Below are 24,640 nucleotides of genomic sequence, written 5' to 3' on the forward strand. Positions count from 1 at the left end.
AATCATCATCACTGGTGGCTGGGCTTTTCATTTCTCTCACACCGGGTTTGAGAAAGACAAATGAGAGGAGTATATAGGTGGTGCAGCTGAGCTGTTCTCCTGCTGTTGCTGCTGCAGTGTAGAGGTTGTGGTCAATCAGGCTTTAACACTGCCGTGGTCTGTGAGGGCTGTTGTTGCAGCACTGTAATGTTTACATGAGCTACAATGCTCATGTCTCCTGGCAGTGATCCCCCTGCTGTGGAATCATAGAGGCCCATCTGTTAGCTAACACACACACACACACACACACACCGAGCTATCTCCATTTCTAAGGTGTAGTGACACCTATTCACGGATAATGTCCCTGACATACGCTTCACTTTCATTTAATGTGTTATAAAGGACACAGTGGCAGTCAGTTACATGCTGTGTGGGAAACAAATCATGCTGACAACAGGTACATAAACACACACACACAGTGCTGGAGCATGTTATGACAAAACGTTCTGCGTAATCCCGTTTTCAGCCAGCTGAAACACGAGTTGGATGCTGAGACGGAAAAATAAACGTCCAGGTTATCGTTCGATGCATACCTCAGTGTGTTTACCTTTTTGTCTCTGAAGTGTCTCGGGAGGAAGTTGTCTGGAACATTTCTCTTGCTAACAGCACGCTCAAGATGTTAAAACATAAAACACAAAGTGCACCTGGACTTAAACAAGTCAACACCACTTACATTTGTGCTTCTGTGCTGCTGCTGTATATCCACATGTCCATGCAAATAATGTCTGCACACGACTATAATCCTCTCCAGCTCAGGTTACACACAGTTTCCCCCGGGTGATAACACAAGCTTGTAATGCACTTAACACAGATTGACCTTGACATTATTCCTGTGTTTAAGGATTGTTGACAATAATTTATTGACATTTCTTCAGTAGTTTGGGGTTTTTGCCGGGACAGCTGTTTTAGTTGAGAGGTTCGCTGGCTGTGTCCTGGCTCCAGCTTCATATTTGACACACAGGTATGAAAGCAGAGTCACTGTTCTCATAAACTAAAGTCTGACTGAATGAGTTCAGCTTTAACTGCATCAAACACAAAGACACTACTATGTAAAGAGACACAGTATGGGAAAACAAACTCTCCTTGGCTCAGTGGCTGCTCCTGAGCTCAACTCGCACTGTCACTCTGATACTCTCAGCCCATTATGATGGCTGTGTTGGGGCAGGGGCAGCTCTGATTGGCCGATAACCAGGAAGCTAATAACGAGTGCCCACTTACACAGAGGTTTTCTGTTCCACAGTAACCAATCCAGCGACGTGCGGCAGTGCACAGCAGCGGACAGTGAGCTCCGATGGCATCGTCTCCCCATCTCGAGCTAAACTGGATTAAGCGGGTGCTCTGCTCATTAATCTGTAATCGCTTTAACGAGGGGTCAGTTGTTTTGTGTGTGTTCACCTGCGTGTGTGACAATAAAAAGAGGATTCCTGCTGTATGCTCCTGTAGTGAGGTTTAATCAAGGGAACCTTTGATCATCGTAAACTCACACATATCGAATGAAAAGCAGATACATGCATGCAGAGACATGCAGAGTTAGCAAGAGACATTTTCCACTTTCTGTCAACTCAAACACTGTCTTATCTCCCATACACACACACACACACACACACTTATACATGCAGGTCAGTGCAGGTCACATGCTCTGTCTCTCAGGCCAGACAACAGCCCTGTGCTCTGGATAACAAAGTGCAACCTAGCAAAAACATGACTGGCAAACCCTCTACAACTTGTGCTCAGTGTTTTGTTTTTTTTTTCCTTTTCTTTTTTTAATGCAGCTGGAAAACGCTACAACACATACAAATCTAAGTTTGTCACACACATGCTTTTGTTTTGTAAACATGTGTGATAGATTGTGACAGAGCTGAATGTGTTATGTGTGTGTTTGATTGTACGTGTGTGTGAGTGTGTATGTGTGTGTGTAAAGGTTGATTCTGCCCTCCTTAGGAAGTAACAGGCCTCTTTGTGTCCTTGCCTGTGGCTGTGGGAAGTAGAGCAAGACAGAAAGAAATGGAGAGACAGAGAGAGAGAGAGACAGAGAGAGAGAGGTTGGAACTGAATGAAGGTGAGAGACAGACGAGGGAAAGCTTGGAGAAAAAACGAGTGACAGAGCAAGAGGTCACACACCAGACACCTCAGCCTTTGCCTAAGTGTGGATGCATCCTATTTGCATTGTGTGGACTGGAATCTGTTCTGAGTGAAGTGTGCTCATTAGGTGCCTGGTATGTGTTCGGGCTAGTGAACGTATTAAAGTCAGTGCGCTTACATCAGGGCAGTGTCAATGCAATATCTTCCTAACTGGTTGAAACAAGTTTCTTGCAGTGTGTGTTTGCTCTGGCACATAAAACTTCCTCTTTTCTGCCTGGGTGTTAACAGTTCCTCGAGGTACGAAGCATGTTAGTGACATGTTAGACAGAGGCAGAGGCAGGGCTCAGTGGAAAACCAAGAAAAAAAAACAAAACAAAAACTTAGTGGGGGTTTTCACTTGGTCCTGCGGTCACATCCGAGGATCCGGTTCAATTCACTGTGTCCTATAGTGTATGTTCGGGCGACCAGCTCTCAGAAGAAAGAACTGTACATACAGGTCATCATCATTGTGTTTCCATGCTGCGCTCTGCCTTTCATGGTGTGATTTTCATTGCAGTGGCTTCTTGCCTCACCTTGTTTCTGCGGTAAATGGAATGTGTGTGTGCGTGTGTGTGTGTGCGCTCGCTCTGTTTTCACATTGATTGCTGCTTTTAAGCATCATCTTCACTTCATTCTTTGCTGCACTTGAATGTGGCCTGTCTCACCTACACATTACATCAAATGGTCGAGTACGTGTGTTGATGTGTGTGTATGTTATAGTTTGTTCATGCTGTGGCTTCGTGCAGAGTGCTGCCTTTAGCAGTGTCATTTTCATTATGTTTGGCAGCTCTCGAATCAGTGTCCTGGCTGACCTTGCACTTAAACGGTGCTTGTGTGTATGGTTTAGTGTCTTCTTCCTGGATTTTTGTGCCTTGCAATACCACTGCATGCCTCAGAGTGCAAACAGTCTTGCTTCACCTAGCAGCTTACATCAAATAACACTTATCAGCGCGCGCATGTGTGTGTATGTGTGCTGGCAGGGTGCACTCGCTTCAGGCTAAGTGTCAGCTCATGTCAGCGGGGTGACTGTTCATGTTTACAGAGACACAGCAAAGAAAGACCGGGGGAGGAAAGAAATAAGGAAAGAGGAGCGAGGGACGAGGCGTCTTCGGGGCACCATAGCGGAGAAAATGATGAAGTGAAGGGTGAAGTTAGCCTTGTTCCAGACCTCTGGACTGTCGCTCTCATCTCAGATTTTTGTCAGTGTTTCCAAAAAGGTCTGGTGTTGCTCTTGTACATGTCTGTTTTAGTTGGTTTGAGAAACAACTGACCCAATTAAAACCTCTGGGACTTTGCCAGACTCATCTGTCTGATTTTGCCAGTCTGACAGATAAGGACATTGTAAAACAAAGACAGGAGCGAGCTGAGTATGGAGCTGCAACTAATTATTATTTGCATTATCAGTCATTGGATTATTTTTAAGATAGTAGTGATTGTTTAGGAGATAATAAAAGTCAGTGTCATGCTGAATAACATTCGGTCTGAATGGCAGGCTGAGGTAAAGCAGAGAAAACCTGTGTATATCATGCACGAATCGTGAAACGAGGCAGGCGGTGGGTGACGAGGAGAGGTCGATGAGAACGAGAGGAGGGCCCGCTGTGAAAAGTCAAGGGGGAGGGAGCGCGAAGCCGAGGGTGAGATGAGAGCATGGAAAAAAAAAAGGATTAGCTTATGAAAGGTAGAAAATGGGCTCGAGTGGATGAAGGTGACAAGATGGGGGAGGAGGAGAGGCTGATGGGAGGAAAAAAAAAAGAGACGGCTTTATCAGAAAAGGACGACATCAAAGCCGGGGTGATTTGGTGAAAGGGAAGGGAGCAGCTGGGGCAGAAACAGGAGATATGGCAGAGAGACGTGAGCTGATGGAGGAATTAGGTCTGCCACATGCTTCCTTCTCCCTCCTCACCTTGTTTCCTCCTTCTCTCTCTCTTCACCTTCCTGTTTTGTTGTGTTTTCACCTCTCCATCTGCCTCTCCTTTATCCCCCCGCTCTCCCTGCAGAGTCATACCCCACTGTTGCGCCAGCGTGCAGATAAATCTAAGCTCTTTTGTCTCTGGTCATGTATATTACTCAGCCCTGCTTATGTGCCATCCCCTGCTGACCTTCTTCTTTCTCGTGCGACCATTACAGCTCTGCCCCGCTCTCCCATCCTTCCTTCCCCACACAGCTGTGATGGATCTGCCATCGAGTCCGGTTTCACCTCTGCTGCTGTTGTTTCTGGAGCAGTCCGCACTCTGAGCTGGTACCAACGTCGCTGTCATGGGCTCCATTGCAGTGCTGCTGTGTCATACTGCAACTGTGCCAAGCTTTTAGTCAATGCAAATTTAGTCAATGCAAATGCAAATGCCTCGCATGTCTGCTCATTCTAAGCACCGCTTTGGCTCGAAGTCAGCGATCTGTGTCCTCCACGCTGCCAAGGTACTGTGAACAGACAAGTAGTGAAAAGTACGGAGGAAAAAGTTACTCATTAGTGTTTTAGCTTATATATGGCTATATAATATACAGCTTATATTGGCCTTATATTAAATACAGCAGCCAGGACACAGGCGGAAAGGCACAGTGGGTCAGGAAGCTTTAACGACTACAAAGAGATGCAAAACAAGCATGAAGAGACGCATGATGACAACAAATAGAAACAAAACCTCAGAGAGACCCAGTGACCACAAACTGGTAACAAAGGAAAAAAAAACCAACTGTAAACACAAAACTACCACAAAAACTGCAAAACAACAGCAAAGAGACACAAAACAACTTAAAGTTTTGTCATTTGTGTGGTTTATGTCTCTTTGAGTCTCTTATTGTTTGGGCCCATGTTTTTCTAATCCATCCGTGAGTGTCACAGTTTTCAAACGCTGCAGCGTTTCACTTTGTTGTGGCGTATTTGCATCTGTCCCTCTGTGACAGTTATTTTTGTCACATGCTGTTGCCGAAAGTTAAGTTTGAGGACAACTTTGAAAGGTGCAATGTGTACTATTTCGGCTTTCATGAGGGACAGTGCGAGGCAGAATAACTAGTTAATATGCTGTGGTTTGGGTTTGAAATGTTTTACTCTGCTGCTGCAGTAAAACGAACACTTTAAATGAACCCTGAGCTGCAGATCTTGGACTGCTGAGTGCATGATGCTGGTGGTTTCAGTCCCCAAAAGCCCCTGAAATTCCCTGAATGATGCGTTTTGAAGTGGAAGGCACCGTGTTTTCTTCTTTCAGGTGCTTTTGGCTGTAAATACAGAAACAATTGATGATGTTCAGGAAGTTCCTGCTTTTGCTAGATTTGATCTCTCCCCTCAGTTTTTTTTAAATCTTCTTCTTACCTCTTCATCTACACAACACTGTTATGTTCATGCACTGTGACTCAACATGCTCACTTTCACTTTCTATTTTTTTTGTCCTTTGTTACTTTTTTTTTCAAATATCTTTCTTTCTTTTTATTTCATCCTATCCAATACCTCTGGTTTGAGGTTGCACTTTCTCTCTTGTCATGTCATGTTAGGTGAAGAGGAGAAAGATGCATTAGAAGTGGAGCTTTTGCAAAGCGGAGTAACATTAGATATTTTGTTGAGTTTTGTTGGGTTCGAGTGCCCTTTTGTCACGGACACAGAAAACACAACACCTTGTGAAGGCTCCATAAGGTCGGTGTCTTCCTGGTTTATAACGCTGAGCCTGTTTCACAGACTGAATTCAGGCCATAGGCTGCTGTTTGTCACTGTTGCTGAGAAAAACACTTTCTGTTTATGTGTTTTTCTGCAAGCCATTTGTTCAGAGGGTTACATAACAGACTGATAAGTGTATTACTGTGCAGTTGTGTTTGTAGCGGGGATTGGATGTGATCAGCGCGCCTTGTTTTTACATTTTTTTTTTTTTTTTTTCCAGTCCAGATGTAGAGCACAGCTACATGTTGGTGTGCAGATGGCAACACAAGCTCCGGGGAAAAGCACACACACACACACACACACACACACACGCACATTCATATATTTATTCAGCTACATGAGTGTCTTGCTCTTTTTCTTAGCTCCTCACCAACACAATGCTGTGATGTTCACGCTCCGTGACTCAACATGCTCACCTTCCCTTTCTCCCACTTGTTTTCCCTGTTTTTTTTTTTTTTTATCTCTCCATCTTTGTTTTTCATTTCATCTCATCCACTTTCTCTGGTTTGAGGTTTCACTTTTTTTTTTTCGCAGTGCTTTCTCTCCTGATTTTTCTTTCTGTCATTCCATATTAAGCACAGATCACTGTTGTTTACTACTCTCTTTCTCCTCGCTGAAACACGCCATATTTCTCAACTTTGAGTTTCTCCTGGGATTTGATTAATACCTAATATCTAAGCTCACTCACATACGCACACACACACACACACACACACACACACACACACACACACACACACACACACACACACACACACACACACACACACACACACACACAGAGCAGAGTTAACTCTCATGCCTTCCAAAACGAGGCAGCAGCCACCCACGTACTGATACACATACTAGATAGCTTAGTATAACAACATCAAAAAATGAAGTGCCCACCCACCTACATGCAGTCACACGCTCAAATAGCTCCCCTGCTGTGGGCAAAAGCACACACCAAAGAGCCATGCCAGGATTTGGTCTTGATGAGCACTGTGATGCGCATGCGCACACAAATACACACACACACGCATATATATATATATTTTTTTTTTTCTGTTATGGAGGAATCACTTCTGCTCTGCCTTCAGATTAGATATGAGTCACAGCTCAGGAAAACATACACTGATACACACAACCTCCTTATAGCTGCACGGGAAAACCACATACTGCTCGCTCAGTGGTGCATATAGTACATACTGTCCATGTGGTACATCACACACACACTCACACACCACAGTTATGTTGCATATTACCTGTAACCTACTTATGCCAGTGTGCACTCACCCACTCTGTTTCTATGACTGTTTCTCCCACACACTCAGACTGACACACACATTTACACACTCTGTTTTTTATTTTTTATGTTTTTAACACATGCACACACATGTGCTGGCAGATTGATGTGCTTATTCATCAATGCAAACACACATGCATGTGAGAGAGATCATTACATCATAAGTAGACACAGTATAGGCAGGGTCTGAACCTTTATGTGTGTCTTTCAAAATAGAGGTATCAGGACTTCAAAGTTCATCCAAGTTTTTTTTTATAATTTGAATATTTGTTGTTCTGGAGGTTTTAGATCTGGATGTTGAGGTTTTTACTCCTCACCTAAAAATACTTACAGGGTTATCCCCCAGGAAATCAGGAGGTGGAGGTGGTACGGCCTCGACCGGTCGGCGTCATATCCTGAGTTGAATCAGATCCGGATTCGTCTTCTCTCGTGATCAGTTTAGTTTCTAAATGATGGTCTAACAGTTGCCTCGTGCATTGAGTTTATGACATTTGCTGTGAAAAAAAAAAACAGCACTTGTTCTGTTAGCCTAGAGGTTAAGGTTTTATTCTCTAAAAATTACAGCCCAGCCGATACAAGAGGCTGATATTTAGTGCATTGCACTTTCTGCTTTAGAGGGCTTTGTTTTTATCCCTGAGGTCACAAGAGTAAATTATTAGTTAGTTAGTGACAAAGTGTGACAAAACAGGCGTTTATATAACGTTAGCTGTGCTGTACCTTTATAGCTCGTACTTAAAAAGGTCACCGAACGACTGTTAGCCGAGGGATCAGGCAGGCATAAAGTGAAGATAGATATGAAAGTGAGAGACCGAACACTTAGAGGGCAGACTGGACTGGAATAAAATGAAATCCATCCAAATCCCATGCTGAGGAAACATGGAGCAAGGCAGGGATAGAGATTAAACTGCCATTAAAAAAAAAAAAAAAGAAAAAAGATTTTTAGTAAGCACCAGCATAGCAATTAGATAAACTTTATGGTTGGTGGGTTTGTGAAAAACGGGAGTGGACGGAGGAGCAGGGCGATGGGATGGAGGGAAACAGAGGCGCTATCTGATGAGACAGATGGAAAGGATGGAGAATTGTGAATTGCCAGAGGAGAAATGGAACAAGCCTTGAATGGAAAGAAGGGAGTGGGCAGCAGATGAGAGCCAGAGGGAGAGATAGCCCTGCCTTTTGTTGGCGGACATTGGTGGACAGCGCGTGGTACCGGGAAAGATAAGAAATGGGGGAAATTGAAGAGGAAGGAGACAACAAACCTGCAGCACATACACACAGAGACACACACATTTACAGGGCTCCTGATGCATTGTGTCAGTGTGACCCTGACCCTGTTGTGAGAGCCTGCCATCCTGTGATGGAGGCGACACACCTTCGAAAATTGGTAATAGATCCATTTAGACGTTTTCTGAAAAACACTTACTCCCACGATGTCAGGCTCGGGCCAGCAGGATTATTAATAGATCCAGTTTGCAGATGCCGGCTGCCTCTCTCCTCCACACATGCACATACACACATACACAACACTATGGAAAAGGGAAATGTCACAGAGTAGGAACAGAGACTGGCAGGACTGATGCTCGGCTTCATTTCACTTCTTTCTGAACAGAATATTTTGGTAAAAACCCGACGTCTCTTATCTTCCAGCAGAGCCCCAGTAGACACACTACAGTCACATCTCTCATTACATTTAGTTATAGCATCGAACTTGCAAAGCACTTCTCCTAGATTTCCATAAAAGCTCCTGGGTACCAAAACCAAAACAACAAAAGCAGACCTGGACTGAAAGATTAGTACAACAGGAGGCTGACGTCTTCCAAAGCCATTAGCTGATGAAAGGTAGTTTAATGTTACATTGTTCTTTGTTGTTATTATTCACTGAAAATCACCTTGTGAGTCAAGGTGATTTTTTTTTTTGGCTCTATTATTGTTGTGCCTTTTTGCAATTTGAAAAGGAGAGGATAAAATATCAGAGGAGCGGGAACCAAAAAGCTCATTTTTAGAAAAACACTTCTCTTTTATTTTAAGCAGAAGATAATTATTTTTGTGACTTTTGCTGCTTTTCAGGTGTTGCTTGCTCACATCCCTCCAGGAACTTATAAAGGACAAATAACTGACAGACTGAGCTTTTGCACCTGTTCACCGGGTAATGAATGAGGTACAGAGTGAATGCTTAAGTGCAGTGAACACGAATTCATCATAAATATGTCTGTATTAAAGCTACTCAGGAATCATTTTCTTGTTTTTTTTACACCCTTGTATGAACAAACAAACCCGTGCTAATGAGGTTGTTAGGTCTTCAAGGCAGGACGCACCTCTGGAACCATTTAGATGTGGAATGGAAAGTCTTAATGTCTGTAAATAAATAGTTAACCCTAATTAATCCCAGTTAGCCCTGTTAAACACCCAAATACACTAGCTGGGTCATGGAAATATGAACACCTGAGCACCATACTCTGCATATTGTGTTTATCATCCTGTCTTTGTTCAGTTTTAAGCTTCGAGACAATGAGAGATTGAAACCAGGATCAGAGGACGTGTCGTTATTTACTGCATGTAAATAAAAAGAAAAACACAAGGCCAGCTTTCATGCTTCTCAGTATCAGTTTAATCTAAAATGACTGAAGATGATTAGTTATCAGATATCGGTGGACATTCCAATTTTATGTATCTGTAATATCAACATGACCCTGCTGGCAGACAGACAGACAGAGACAGACAGACAGACAGAGACAGACAGACAGACTCTGGCACCCTGAACTGGCTGCAGGGATGCAGCTTGGATCGATACACACTACATTAAAAGCTACTGGATTAGTTTCCTGTTGTTCTGCTCTCTTGCTGCTTTTTCTTCCTTTTTCTTATTCCCTCCCTCGTTCTCTCCGCTTCCTTCCTTCCTCCCCACCCACGCCCCCCCCCCCCCCACCCTCTGTTTGTCAGAGTTAATAGTAAAGCATTCATGCATATTGATTAACCAAATGACAATTAGCTTCCTCTGTGTACATGTTTGTTTGCTTCCCTCCCAGTATTCAGTCATGGAGCTGACGGCGCTATCAGTTTCTAATGTGTGGCAGCAGGATTGGATGCTGCGCTCCATTTGGACAAACATTGATAAGATGGGAATCAGGACAAGTCTATAACGACTATAACTGGGGAGAGATTATAAGCCTGTGGGCTGCTGCTGCTCTGTGTGTGTGTGTGTGTGTGTGTGTGTGTGCGTGTGTGTGTGCGTGTGTGTGTGTGTGTGTGTGTGTGTGTGTGTTAAAGCTCACTGCACATCACCCAGAGGTTTCCCCGTGTCTCTGATTAGAAACTGTTACTACTGCGCGAGGCTGTATCTGAATACTAATGTCACCACAGTGGGGTTTTCAGTGCTTTCAGAAGCTGCGCAACCATTTGAATTGCTTTACAGACTTACTTAACAATACCCCAGAACATTCATTCATTTACATTAACTCTCAAACAACAGTTTTTACTTTACTTTTGATTTTTGAACTGCAGTGATTAGTTAATCAGCTCAGTCAAGCAACTGCTCTGCGAATCGATTGGGACAAAACAAGACATTTGAAGACGTCGCCTGCGGCTTTGGGAGATTCTGGTTGTGCTGGGTGAAATTCGGGAGCTTTGGTTTATAGTTAAGAGAAGCTGATTTGCTTCATGATGAGTGTTTGATATTTTAATGGTGGATTTCTTTCGGTATATCTGCTGCACAGGTGCAGCTGTGTTTTTGGGAACAAAATTGTTCATCAGATGAAATCACAACATCTCCTGCTCCGTGAGTCAGATGATGCTAAATGCGTTTCCTCCCACTGACGTTTGCTTTTCTCGATGTAATTTTGTATTTTTTTTACTGAGTCACTGAGAATCAAGGACTCATCCTCTCTGAGGCCTTTATTCTAAAATCCCAATCTTGTCTTGAATTGAATCTCAGCCCAACCTGATTTTAACCCCCAACTGTTTAATCCTCGTAATGAATCAGCTGATGAGAAATCTTCTGCATAACGTTTGTTGTGCGATGGCGGTGATAGAGAAATAAGAACTGGCAAAAAAATGCTTTCCTGTCTGTCTTTGAGAAAATAATCTGGTCCTTTGATGTAGATAAAAACACAGAGTCAGAGTAGCAGTGTTTGCCAGACTGTTCTGCTGTATTGCCTTTTCATTGTAATGTTATTGGAGCATTAGTCTGCTGCACCACTGTGGGTGAGGAAGGAGGAAGCCTCATCCTCACTGGAGTCTGACTGCTGCTGTGACCAGCATGCTAATCATCTCTAAGACCAGGCCAGGAGCGTATAGACTATACACACACACACACATATATACACACACATACACACACACCTACACATACACTCTGGTCTGTCTCTCAGTTCTGCTCCAACCACATCTCTAGACTTGACACAGTTTCTCTCCTTATTGATTGATGTCTTAGCCACCCAACGCCACGCCTGATCCCTCCCCTCTCCGCTCTGTAGATCCCGCCCACTCCAGCAGCTCATTGGCTGCCACAGAGCAGTCAGAGGGTCGTGGATGAGAAGCAGAGCAGACTGCAGAGCTTTATGACTCATTATGTTCTGCAGGCAGGTTCTGCTCCTACAGAGGGGGTTTCAGATAGAATAAAGGTAACCTCCGGCCCCTCCCCTGGTTGTTGATCTCACCCAGCTCTGGATTTGGGAAAAAATTTGCAAAAACTTGACCTTGAAAATGCTGTTCAGTCAATGAATTCCACCATTTCTTTTGACACCTGAGAGATTTCATTGTCACCAAATGGCAGATATAATATATTAACCACACGGTGTGTTGTGTTTACAGCGTTATCACTTACCATGCTCATGCTGTGCTGCCACTCATCCTCTGCTGTAATAATGTACATTGAGAGCTTGAGAGCTGTTTTCAGAATGATCACGTTGTTTGCATCTTAATATAAAAGCAAGAAGAGGAAAAATGATTCAGCGTTGCTCTGCCAAACTCTTGACATCTTTACAGGCTGTCTCCACTCAGCCGAGAGCTATTTTAAGGCTGTTGTTAGTGAGGGACCAAATGCTTGTTATTTTTGCTGCCTGTGAGGGTCCACGCTGTGGACTCACTCTCGATGTCTTCCGTTCTCCCTCTGCATCTGCTTGTGAGTTTTCTTGTGCATACACACTTTAATTTGTATGTTTGTATGTCTGTATATTTTCTCCCTGTGTGTGTGTGTGTGTGTGTGCATGCATGTGTGAACAAGTGTGTGAGGGGTTAGTGTGTGGAGACCGCTGATAAGCTCATTGAGGGCCTCGGGATCAAAAACCCCCCATGTGAGGTTTTAAGACACACACACACACACACACACATCAGTACTGGATCATCTCTGGTTTTCGGGGCTTAAATGTTTGAAAACTTTCTTGTGTATGTCTCCTGGTCATTTTTCCCCTTTTTTTAAAAGTGTGTGTGTGGGTCTGCACGTACGTGTGTGTATGTGTGTGTGAAGGCCACTAAGCTCTGCTATAAATCTGCTAGGATCAAAGTGGCTCTGGAAAGGTGGTAAATAAATGGATGAACGGGAAGCAGGGCTTGGCTGACTTTCCTGCAAGTGCTTACGCTGAAACGCACACAAACACACACTGATCAGATGCTGGTGTATGTGTGTTATTCCTGTATGTTTGTGTGCGATTAACTCTCAGCCTGTAGCATGTGTCATGTGATGCATGTTTCTGTTTGCGTGTTAGGGTAAGCCTGCCTGTAGCCTGGTTTACATTAAAGTAATCATGGCTAACTTTTCTGTCTTACATTTAAAAATAATACACGCAAATCTATATTTTCTGGAACAAAATACAGTAAAAGCTTTTTTCTGTCAGTCTCTTAGTCGCTCTGTCACATGGACTTTTTGCTGTTCCCTTTTCTTCATTGTCCTCAGCTCAACATGTGATGAAGGTCTAGACTGACAGCACAGTTTGAGTGGTAGCTCTGCTGTGCTTCGACCGAGCAACTGTTTTTCTATCTTTAGCCTGCAAAGTTTTACGAGTCTGCTCTTGTCTCGGCTCGACATATTTTAGATAATCCGTCACGCAGCGAGCAGCATGTACTCTTTTGTCTTTACATATTTACGTAATTGTTCAGTGGTAACGCGTTTTCCAAATAAGGAGCAGGAAATTATTTGGAAACTGCAGTTTAGATGTTCGTGGGAAGCGCTTGGTATCACCTTGATGTCTGACTCACCAGCCACTGCACAGTTTTTCAGTATATTGTGTATTGGCAAACAATTGTATATTGTTTGAGTTTCTGACACATCAGAAATAACATTCAGTATTTGTTTACTTGCTGAGGGTGCTCTTATAAAATTCAGTTTTCCGTATTTATTTTTATTGATTTCAGCCCTATCAGTCCTGCCACCTGCTACAAAATCTTTTACCTGCTTTGGCTCACATGTAAGGTACCTCTCTTGTAGCCGTCTCTTAGCTTCTGTCTGTAGTTTTGATTTCACTAATCAGCGTTTAAGATTCATGAGATGTCTGGATTTTCATTGGTGGGTTTACTCACTTCAGTTAATATGCTCTTAGTTTTCATTTTATTTGTCATGACGTTTTAAAAATGTCCCTGAAATTCAGCAGACATTATGATGAGATTATGCCTATTGTCTATATCATCTATGAGATATTGGATTTCACTGTGTGTGTGTATGTGTGTGTGAGCTGCACTGTGTCCACAATGAGCAGTGTTTGGCCCGACTGTGTGTCGGGGACAGACTAATCCATGTAATGGAATGATAATGAGTTTGGAGGAGAGGAGCAGGAGAAGCTAATAAAGGAGGAGGGTAAGACTCTAACTCTTTCCGTCAGCGACACAACCGCCAATGCCATTGATCACAATTACCTGGAGGGAGGAGGGGAAGAAATGTTACTTGAGAAAGGGTGGAGTGGAGCGGGCGCTACGGGGAAGGAGAAGAGTTAAGTTACCGTTACATAAGGAAGGGAGGACAGCAGATGTCCTTAAGTAGGGAGAGGACGGGAAAAAGACAAGAGCAAAGGAGGAAGAGAGATGCTGTGGGATAAGAGGAAGGGTGAAGGCCATTAAAAGGAGAAAGAGAAGGTGAAGAGGAGTCGGTGCTTAGATGGGAGGAGAGGAAAGATCAAGGAGGGTTAAATGCTGAGGGAAGAAAATAAATGAGAGGACATGGCGTGAAGGTCGGTGGAAAGACTGTACTGTGTACTTAGTGTGTTGTTTTTCTTGTATGACACGGCAAGGTCACACCTCCCATGATGGACTGTTGTCAAGGGAACCATAGGCACCTTCCTCTTAAAGCCACAGGCATTCACACCCGCCCACCCTCACACACACACACACACACACACGTACATACTCACACATTTAGACACACTCTCACAGCTTCACACACTTACTCCTCTGAACTCACTTTGAAGTAAATCTTTATGCTTAAATTTCTTCATCCATATTCATTGGTGGTCTCTGTACTGGTGGCACGCTGTCCTTTTCCTAAGTCCTTTTTTTTTTAAGAAGTGCTTTAAGTTTCTTTCTGTGCTGATATTTTTTCCTCCAGACTATTTACCTTGGCTCAACACACTAATACTACTTCCTAAGAGGCTTAAATTCAAGAGTGCAAAGTTTTTTACATTGCTTGTAAATTCATTATTTTGGGTTTTGGACAAAACAAGCGATGTGAATGAGTCACCTTGGGCTCGGGGAAATGGTGAAATCATTTTTCACTATTTGTTGACATTTTATAGACCAAAGATCATTCAATCAATTGGAAAAAAATACGGTAAGTGACAGATAAATCAATAAAATGAGCCCTAACTGAGTCAAGGCTAAATACTTTCATTTGCATTTTGCTTCAGCTTGTTTTTCCCTCGACTGTTTTGATATTTTATATTGTTTTATGACTGTGTTTGTGTGTCTGTGTGTGACCACATTCAGCATCTTTGACAGACACACTGTCTGTGTTTCTTCTGAGACTGCCCTTTCCAGAATGTCAGAGGTCAGTCTTCCCACAAACATTATCGAACTGCTCTCTACCTCCGTCAGCTCCCTCCTTTCATCCACCCCTGCCTTCTTCCACAAACAAACAAATAAATAGCCGGGACTGCTGGGAGAACACGAGGCGTTATCAGCCAAAGGGGCATTGAACATTTATTCAGTGATGGTGAGTCAGACATTGAAGTCTTCTCTGGTTTGTCATGTAGAACCAGGAGACTTTCTTTGCCAAACTGATGCACACAGTAACCCACCGAGGACACACACAAACACACACACTTTCTCTCTCTCTCACAAATCAACACACACCCTGCAGACTCAAGTCTTTCTCAACATGTGCTTTTGTCCGTTTTTGCCTTTTATTGTGCAATATTCAAAGACTGTAGCACGGTTTCACAACACCGAACAAAGGCATTAATGGACATCGATTAATCCAGTATAACAGGTGGTGAAAAGACCGACTCTTCTTTGGAACTAGGGTTTGTAAAATTCCAAACATGCACATTAGAAGAAGTGAAACAAGTGTGTTGTCAGGAAAAAATGTGTTGACACATATTTTACAAGTGAATTTGTGTGAAGTTCCCTGTAGATTTTCTTTTTTTTTTTTTTTTTGGTGTGTGTTTTGCAGCCAGCAGCCATTAGAGGAAGTGCAACCTGAGGCACTTCCACATTGGCTTTAACGCTCACTTGTGGAAGCTTCTGTTTGGTCCGAACATTGACGACAGTACGGTTAAAACAGCGGGGGGGAAATCTGTGCGTGTTTTATTGATCACGTAACTGGAAATGTTACTGGAAAGCTGCTCCTCTGATCTCACATTCTCGAGACGATGTTGTTGTTTAACAAAACAGTTTGTGGAAGCACATTGCCCGACAAGGACGCGGGGGTATTGGCTTTCAGATGTGAGAAGGAGCAGAGCTCGCTCAAAGCTTCTGCTGATACTTTTTACCATTTAATCCCCCGTAGGTGCCAAACGGGCGGGGCTGGCTGCATCAGTCAACTGTCAAGAAGTTGAGACAACCACAGGAAAGTGCCCTGCTGTTTCAGGAAATTATGGCGCCTTTATTTTATAAAGTAACTATTTTTTTTTAACCCATTTTTAAAGATTTAGGTAGGTCCTAAAGGGAATTAATCTGAATCCTGGTTTAGCCAGACTCTCTGAAAGACAAATTGGTTTGTTGTTTTTCCATTATGCATTTCAGCCTATAATTATTTCCCAGCCGCTGCGGTGCAGAAGCAGGTTTTTAATTATTTGTGCAAGAAAAACAAATCTGTGCTCCCACTTTTCCACTCTTTATTTTGAACGACCAAACTCTTCTAGTTGCTGTGCTGCTCCTTGTCATCTCACGTATCTTTCTTTGAATCCTCTGCTCTTCTCTGTCCTTTTGTTCAGATTGATAAGGATGTGTTGTGACTGTTGAGGTGTCGTGACAGGCTGTCGAGGAGACGGGACAGAGAACTGAGAACTGGACCGGAGAGGAAGCGTTTGTGGCAGGCGGACTGTTTTGACCTTTACCATGTGATTCCCCTCGTCAGCTACAGTGACAAGCGCCGTGACTGTGTAGCAGACGAGGCTGGAGATGTGTTTTTAATGCGTTTGGCTGATTGTCTCGACTGAGGGATTTTCGGTGGTTTACAGTGGTTTAGTCTCATCAGAGGGATTTACGGTGGTTGAGTAAAGAGTGCAGGGGTCACTGCCAAGGTGCCCTGCCAAGTTTCCTGCAGGAGAAGTGTCAGAAAATGAATAAATACAGCAGCTGAGGGCCATGGATGTTTATTATTTCCATCCTTTTTTTTATTTTTCATTTTTCTACACATTGCTCATGAAAAGTTTTTCTTCTGTGTCACTTGTGGTGCTTCTGTTTTCAGCTGTTTCCTTTGGTAAATTGATGTTTGATCCTTAACCTGATCGTGGAAAAGATTAAAACTGAAATCTTGCGTGATGCTTTCATGGAAAGCTTGTGTTTCAGTGTGTTTGCAGAGGTCGAATTTTCAGAACTCCCACTGGTACATTTACTGAGCAACAGTGAAGTACCTTTTGCTTATTTACTGTAAGTCTGTCTCAAGGGAAATTTTGAATCTGTTCAGCCTTTACATCATGCAAGTAACAATCCAGTGAACAGCTGATCGAGAGAGTAGTTTTGTGCTGCAGTACACCTGACTGCTGCAGTAAATAGAGAGGTTCTGCTTTAGCATCACTGCAGTCCAGACTCTGCACTGGTTCACGATTGCAGTCAGCTCTGTTAGTGTGACATGTTATCTGAGTCTCGATTCATCATGTTTGAGGAGTTTTAGGACCCCACCCCCCCAGCAGCCAAGGCTTTGATGACCGATGATGAAGGCCACAGCGGTGTCATAAAGCTGTCCTGTCAGCTTTCTGATCGATCACACTCTACAGCATGTTAGCTGGTTTAAGCATGAAGTCAAAGAAGGTAGCAAGTTTTTATTATGGAGCCCCTGAAGTCCCTAAAAATGATATTTTTCTGTGTGTACTTTCTGTACTTGCAGCTAACAAGATACCAAGATATTAGACCCGCCTTGTGTACGCAAGGTTTCAATTGTGTGCAAATAACATAAAAACTTCAGTCTGTCTCTCAGTCTGTCCCTTCTCCCCCATCTCTTTTCTCCCCCTGCCTCCCTAATGGCTCGCCTCAGGTGCTTCAGTCCTGTCCCGAATCGACCCCTGGCACCCGGCCTCCTCTGCCTCCTCTCCACCTTGATTCTTCCCACTCAGATCCAGCAGGTGTAAGCAGGAGCTGCACTTAGCTGGCCTTCCTCTATCAGAGGAAAAATTGATTTGTTTTTATTCATGGGTTTAACCTCTCCTGGCCACTTAGATCTTGTGCTGGAAAGCCTTGGGATTGTGGAGAAAAGCTCTTGATATTTGTCGCTGAGTTTTTCAGTGGTTGCGTCAGCAGTCGGGGGCCACTTCTCCATTTCAGCGTCGGGATGTGAGGGCTGAAAGAAAGATGAAAGGCAGTAAGTGGGGTGGATTTGGAGGGAGGCCCAGGTGAGATGAGAGGGAGTTGAGGGGTGGAGAGGTGTGTTTGGATCAGGGCTGCAATTTTTCTGTCCACTCTGTCTGCCTTTAATCTTTAGAGTTGTCATTAAAGAAGTTTGAGTGTGTCTGTGTAGCAGCACTTCTCTCAAGATGTCATCATATAACCCCTGGCCTGTCTTGTTTCTCTGTGTAGGCTTTGGAGATAGGTAGGCTTTGATCATTTCTCTTTTCAGCCACTCATATCATATGAAATGGATTATTATGTGAATGTGTACACAAATCTTCACATTTAAGAGGCTGGAACCAACAAATTTCTTCTTTTTATTCCTTATTTTCCCTCAGATTATCAGGTATGCACCAGTTTCTGGGTTTTCACAGGCCTCTGCAGTTGTCTGGAAAAAAGCCACTTTTTCTTTTTCTATTTGCGACTTCAGACAGTTCATCTCTTTGTCAACACATTGTGTCAGCCTCTGTCATCCCAAGATCTCTGCTCTCTCAGTTGATGTCTCCCCCAATTTTCATGTCTCTTTCTCCCTCCCCCTCTCTCTTCTCTCTTCATTGTCTGACTGCTTGTTGTTTCCTCCTCTCTTTATTCTTTCAGTCTCTACATCTTCTTTTTCTATTTGTCATTTTCTTCAGGTTTCCTTCACTGTCTTTTTTCTTTTCTCTCTCTCTGTTCTTTTGTCAGCCTGTCTTACTTAGCCGTTTTCATTCTTTGACATAATGTTCTATCTCTATCCCTGTCTTTTTTGTTCCTTTGTTTTCTCTCTATCCCTTTTTGATTTTCTGCAGCCAGCCCCAGCAGGTCTATTTTAGTGGTTTACTTTCAGTCTCTAAAGCCCTTGAGATGAATTATTGAACAGACTGACCCCTGGTTGCACAGCTGCTGTTTGGGTGATGGGTTGTGTGTCTTTTTTCTGAAACCGTTTCAGTTCTTTAAGTGCTTCTGGTCTTGTATGTCTCTGTTTTTTGTTTTTTTTAACGTGTCTGTCTGTGTGTGTGCCTTTTGTTTGCGTAGTGTGAGTTTGTGTGCGTTTTTGTAGCCGTTTTTTTGTGTGTCCAATCGGTGGGAAACTTGTGGCCGAGGTACAAGTTGTACTTGCACAGGCTCTTGTTTCTTCATTGACTGTCGAATGGAAGAAATCCAGTATAATTCTGTTTGTGTGTTCTTGCGCTGACGTCAGTGTTGGCTTCAGATGGTAAAGGGACACTTTTACAAAAATAGCAAACCATTTTCAGTCCCATCGTGGGCCGAATTGAATCTTTTTTTAACAGCTTGTCTTCCAATAAAACACAAAGCTGCACTGAACGCCTCCTCGAGTGTCACTTTTCATTCTATTTTTTATCACACAAAATAAAGATGGAGCAGGAAGAGGAGGAGTACCAGGATATGTGAAGGGCAGTGTGAAGGACGCTGTGATGGCACTGATCTAGCACTAATTTGGGATCTTTTATGTACAGGATGATTTTTAAAACCTCTAACCCTCCACAGACAGGGAACTGCAAATGTAGGGAAACAGGGAGCAGAGATATCAGACTGCAGGAGGTGTTGATTAGATGAATGTGAAAAAATTCAGCCACGGTCCGTTTCTTGGCCCGTGGACTTGTTAACTGTCTCCACGTTGGCCGGCCCTGGCAGCTCAGCTCTACAGGGAATGAATGGCTCTCTGACGACTTGTTGATCATGTTGCTTGTAGCGTGAACAGAGGGCAGATCACCATAACGCTAATGGATATTAAATCTAACCTCAGTCTTCTTGTGTGTCTTCCACAGGCTGTTCAACCTGACTCTGAAGAAGCTGATCATGCTGAAGGAGCTGGATAAAGACCTCACCTCCGTGGTGATTGCCGTCAAACTGCAGGTATGAGACCTCTCGAAAGGTAGACAACACAGTAGTGGTAATAATCACAGTTTCATCGTAGCACCAGTATTAAAATATTAAAAATGACAGAATTAGTTAAGAGCATTATTGAAGTCTGGCAGCTCACTAGTTCTGTGTTATTTCCTTAGCTTAAATCAGCAAAATTGTATTTTAGGACTTAAAGACTTTCACTTTCACTGATTGTGCCAAACCGGCAAACCGGGTGGATGTTGAAATGTTGCTGAATAAACCACAAGTAGCACATTTCTTTCTTTTTTTTTTTTTTTACTTCCATTTTCTATTTCTGTTGTGTTGTTCATGGTTTAGTTGAGTCAGGTTATTGGATCGGGACTCACATCCTCCTCTTACTTCACAGTCAAAACACTTTCTGCAACTTCTCCACAGTTGTGTGAAAACTAAATTACTTTGCCCATATTCTCGAAGGGAACAGAGATTTCAGTCTCCAGCTCTCCCTCTTGATGCTGGTGGTAAAATTTAAGTATTATTTCTTCAGAATAGACGATGCAGTCATTAAAACAATAACAGAACGGGGATTTTGTGGTGATAATGTTTATTCTTTTGTAATATAGTTTGCTTTGCTTCATTTTTTCTTGATGTTTAATGTGCTCCAGCTTGTCCTTTAATGATGCAAACCAACAGCCACTTTTTAATTTTTAATTTTTAATTATACAGTTTAGTGACGTGGCTCCGCTCCCAGTCTCTGCTCATTGGCTTGTTTTCAGTCTCCATGGTCTCCATCTTGTTTTTTATCTAAGTAAACCGATAAATTCTCTGCTTCTGGCACAAAATACGCTTTAAGCTGTTTTAATTCTTCTTCCATGCTGCTGCAGCTACTTGCTCGATCTTCCCTTTCTGCTCCCTCCCATCAGTTTCATCTCCTTTTTCAGCCTCCTTCGTTCCCACACTCCTCTCGCTGCATGAAGCTGATGAGAGTTCATTGTGTTGACTCTGCTGTTAGTCAGGGCACGCTAATAGAAATTTGTCCATCCTCCCCCGCTATCTTTCTCTGCTCTCATCATGTTCTGTGTCTTTTGTCTTCTCTCTCTCTCTCTCTCTCTCCTTCTGTCATCTCTTCAGGGCTCCAAGCGGATCCTGCGCTCCAATGAGATCCTGCTGTCCTCAGCGGGGCTGACAGAGACCGACCTCCAGCTTACCTTCTCCCTGCAGGTAAAGGCAAAGGTTCAGAGAGGTCGGGTGCCTGCCAGTCACAAGCACCCAAAACTCTGCTCTTGTACTTATTTGTACTTCCAACAAAAATAACAACTTGAAATATTTTGAATTTTAGGAGCAGGTGTCATGTATCTGCTTTTCTGTTGAAGATCACAGAAGGCCACCACATGTGATGCACAGCTGTGATCAGATGTGGAAATATTCTCTGTGAACAGAAAGGGTGATAAAAAATTTAGAGGAAAACTTTCTGCCTAGGATCAGATAATCCCCTCTGCACCATAAGGTTTTTCCGTGATATCTGCAACAACATGCTTCCTTTTTAGCCAAATCTGGAAATTTATTCACAAGCCACTAGGTTTTGTTAATTAAATGTTGGATTTAATTTCATCCCTGTGTGTTATAAACAGCGTGGATTCAAATTGTAATCTATTGATTTGATATTTTGTCTTTGTCACACAGGTGCAGAGATGCTACATGTGCTAAAGGGCACTTTAGTACATGTGTGCACTGCACACACACACACACACACACACAGCGTGAAACTTTCTCTCTCTCTGTGTGCATTCAGTCAGAGCATGGTTAATGTAATTCCCAGCAGAGTTTCCTCTGCTCCAAATCATCATTTCCATTTTCTATATTTCTAAATGCTGCTGAAAGGTCAGGGAGTTTCTCTCTCTGGGTCTTACCGAGTGAACTGAGCCAGACACTATATATTATACATTAAACTTTCTACAGCAGCAGCGCTGCGGAGAGGAAGCCCATTAAAACCGAGCAGCAGAGTGATTTCATGTCTTTGAACATTGTTACAGGAGACCGTTTTGTTCCATTTATAGTGCAGCCGGTGAGATCCTTAATGATGGGTTATGTCATAGTTCGGATGTGATTAAGTGGTTTGACACTTCAGGACGCCAGAGACAGGTCAGTGGGTGTGAAGACCTTATGCAACGAGCCAGTTGGATCAGCCCTAATTATCATGACCTGGGTCTTCGCTGTATCAGTCTGAACCCATCTAGCAAGTCGGTCACCCACCTGTTAGATATTTGCGTGTCTGCATGTGTTTGCTAATGTATGTATTTGTGTGTGCTTGCACCGGCAGTATCCACACTTCCTCAAGAGGGACGCCAACAAGCTTCAGATCATGTTGCAGCGACGGAAGCGATATAAGAACCGCACCATCCTGGGATACAAGACGCTGGCCCTGGGCCTCATCAACATGGCCGAGGTATCACAACTTGATTCAGCTGTTAAGCACTTTGCCAGGTTTGAAGGAAGGTCTGAGTTTGTCAGTTTTTTCTCCACTGATTTATTGATCGTTCAGTCTATAAAATGTTAGAAAATACTGACAATTAGCCATCACATTTTCCTAAAAGCTAAGATGATGTTTTAGTAGATACAACCGCTGGGAAGATTTTTGTGTATTTTCAGCAGCGATCACCTCCTCAGCAGCAGATGGAGGTTAAGCTGCATATTTGAGGGCACGTCAGCTGTGAGTTGTTGAGTCAGCGGAGTCTCATCCTCTTCAGCCGGACAAATGTCCCGGCTGATCTGAGCTGTTGACCCAGCAAACTACTGGACACGGGCTCATTTTCCCAAACAGGCAGCCTCCGCCTCCTGCATCGTCCAATCTCAGTTTTATTTCATTTCCCTAAGTGCCGTCACAAAGTTATTTCTCATATCAGCCAGAATAAACAGGGTGCTCCCTTTATCGTTGGGAAACTTTTTTTCACAGCAGTGCCTTATTTAGTGCTAACCTTCATTTAACTTTCATCTAAACTCATTTCAAGCAAGTGCACTTTAAAATCAAACCTAGATTTTGATCTTTGGCCCAGCATTCTCTGCTCCGCCACCATAAATGTCACCATAAATCAAACTTCTCATTAAATTTCAGCTCCTTCTGCCAAAAGCTTCTTGCATTCTATGTCTCCCATAATGTGGAGCTGTTATAAAAAGGTTGTGATTTATGGTGTGTGTGTGTGTGTGTGTGTCTGTGCACATGTGGGTGTTGCTTCTACTCTGTGGCTTTCACAGGCTCTGTCTGTAAGTGAAGTCAGAATTATTTACATTATAAAACACCTTGAACAAACTGTCTCACCACAAAAAAAAAACTTTATGAGGAGAAAAGCACTTGAATACAGAGTTAATCAAGAAGCAGGTTTGGTCTCCAGAATGTTTACATTCCTCACAGGTAGCTGAGTCTCTTATCAGAAGCAAATTAAACAAAATACCATATTAGAATGAGCTGATATAGCACAACCCTAATAAGCCTGATGAAAAGGCTTCTTTATTTAAAATAGTGTGTTGCTGCAGCCTTTGCTGATGCCTGCCTGTTGTTAGGCTGTAGAATAAAGTCAAATTTTATTCATGAGGCTGCTTCAACACACAGATTGGCTACAAAGAACTTTACAGAGGGCAAAGGACACAGATGCACGAAAGGTTCAAACTCATTTCCTTCGTAGCCACAGCAAAAGTCCCTGCACAGCAAACTGTTGGCATATTCTGCCTAAAGCTCTGTGTGTCAGAAAAATCATTTGCTATAGGGGACATACTCGGGTTTTCAGTTCGTACGTTCTCATCCGAAGTCACAAAGAAATGTCATTTTGATGGCATTGTGCTTCTTTAATATGACAGATACTTTCCACTGACCCAGCAGGGATTGTGAGGATGAACTGCTGAACCTATTCGGAGAATTCAGAAATGCTTTGCCTGTAAACTTAAGCTGTTACCAAGTACAAAATGAAATCTTGGAAAATTTGCCCTCATTTCCCAAGATTCTCTTGGGCCCATTCAAGCTTCAGCTAACGATTCTTTTTATTAACGATTAATCTGCCGATTTTTTTTTTCTCTTTCTGCTTGTTTTATCTGGCCAACAGTCCAATACCAAAAAATTATTTCATTTATCATCATATACGATTAAAAACAAGCAGCAAGTTCTCATATTTGTGAAGCTGGAGCCTGCAAATGTTTGTGTCGACCATAAATCCAGCTTAACAGCAGCACAAGCAGGCGAGAGCCATAAAGTCAGCAAATTTACTCATTAACATCAGTTACGCAGAATCTGTCTAAAATGTGCTAGCATTAGCTAACATTAGCCACCCACAGAACAAATAAGACAGTAGCAGCTGAGTTTAGTGCATGCGTCACTTAAAGTTGCAGGTTTTATGTGATGTTTTTATGTTGATGTTGCAACATCATCATTCCCTTTAACTACCATTTGCACAACTTTGTGCTACTGCTTCCCTGCTACCCAGAGCACATAATGCTGTGCAGTGATGGAAAGAGAAAACAGTCACGCTGAAAAGCTGTAATTATCTGTGTGATAAAAGTATATTTTAGGAAAGAATTCACTGCATGCTGTTCAACATTACGCATTATATTAGTCAAGGCAGGAGTTTAACTCTGTGAGCTCTTGTTTTAAAAATGGATTTTAAAAAGCTGCGGCAGGGTTTTTTAACCTGGAGTAAATCCGTCGGCGGATTTAGTCTCTTCATGGGAAAAATTGCCAATAGAGAAAAAAGAAAAATGACACCAGCGTTCCT

The 24,640-nt window shown here is 42.9% G+C and overlaps 1 protein-coding gene across 2 annotated transcripts in view; it reads left to right on the plus strand.

Annotated features, from left to right (window-relative positions):
* The window catches only part of LOC121176822 (phosphofurin acidic cluster sorting protein 1-like), a 43,867-nt gene that overhangs the window by 5,940 nt on the left and 13,287 nt on the right, over positions 1-24,640 (plus strand). For both annotated transcript variants that reach the window (XM_041030905.1, XM_041030906.1), the window contains exons 2-4: positions 19,826-19,913; positions 21,012-21,101; positions 22,201-22,326. In XM_041030905.1, the coding sequence (XP_040886839.1) occupies positions 19,826-19,913; positions 21,012-21,101; positions 22,201-22,326 (304 nt within the window). The remainder of the gene's footprint in view (positions 1-19,825; positions 19,914-21,011; positions 21,102-22,200; positions 22,327-24,640) is intronic.

Source organism: Toxotes jaculatrix, chromosome 23 (genome assembly GCF_017976425.1).
Source record: "Toxotes jaculatrix isolate fToxJac2 chromosome 23, fToxJac2.pri, whole genome shotgun sequence".
In the NCBI taxonomy this organism is placed as follows: domain Eukaryota; kingdom Metazoa; phylum Chordata; class Actinopteri; family Toxotidae; genus Toxotes; species Toxotes jaculatrix.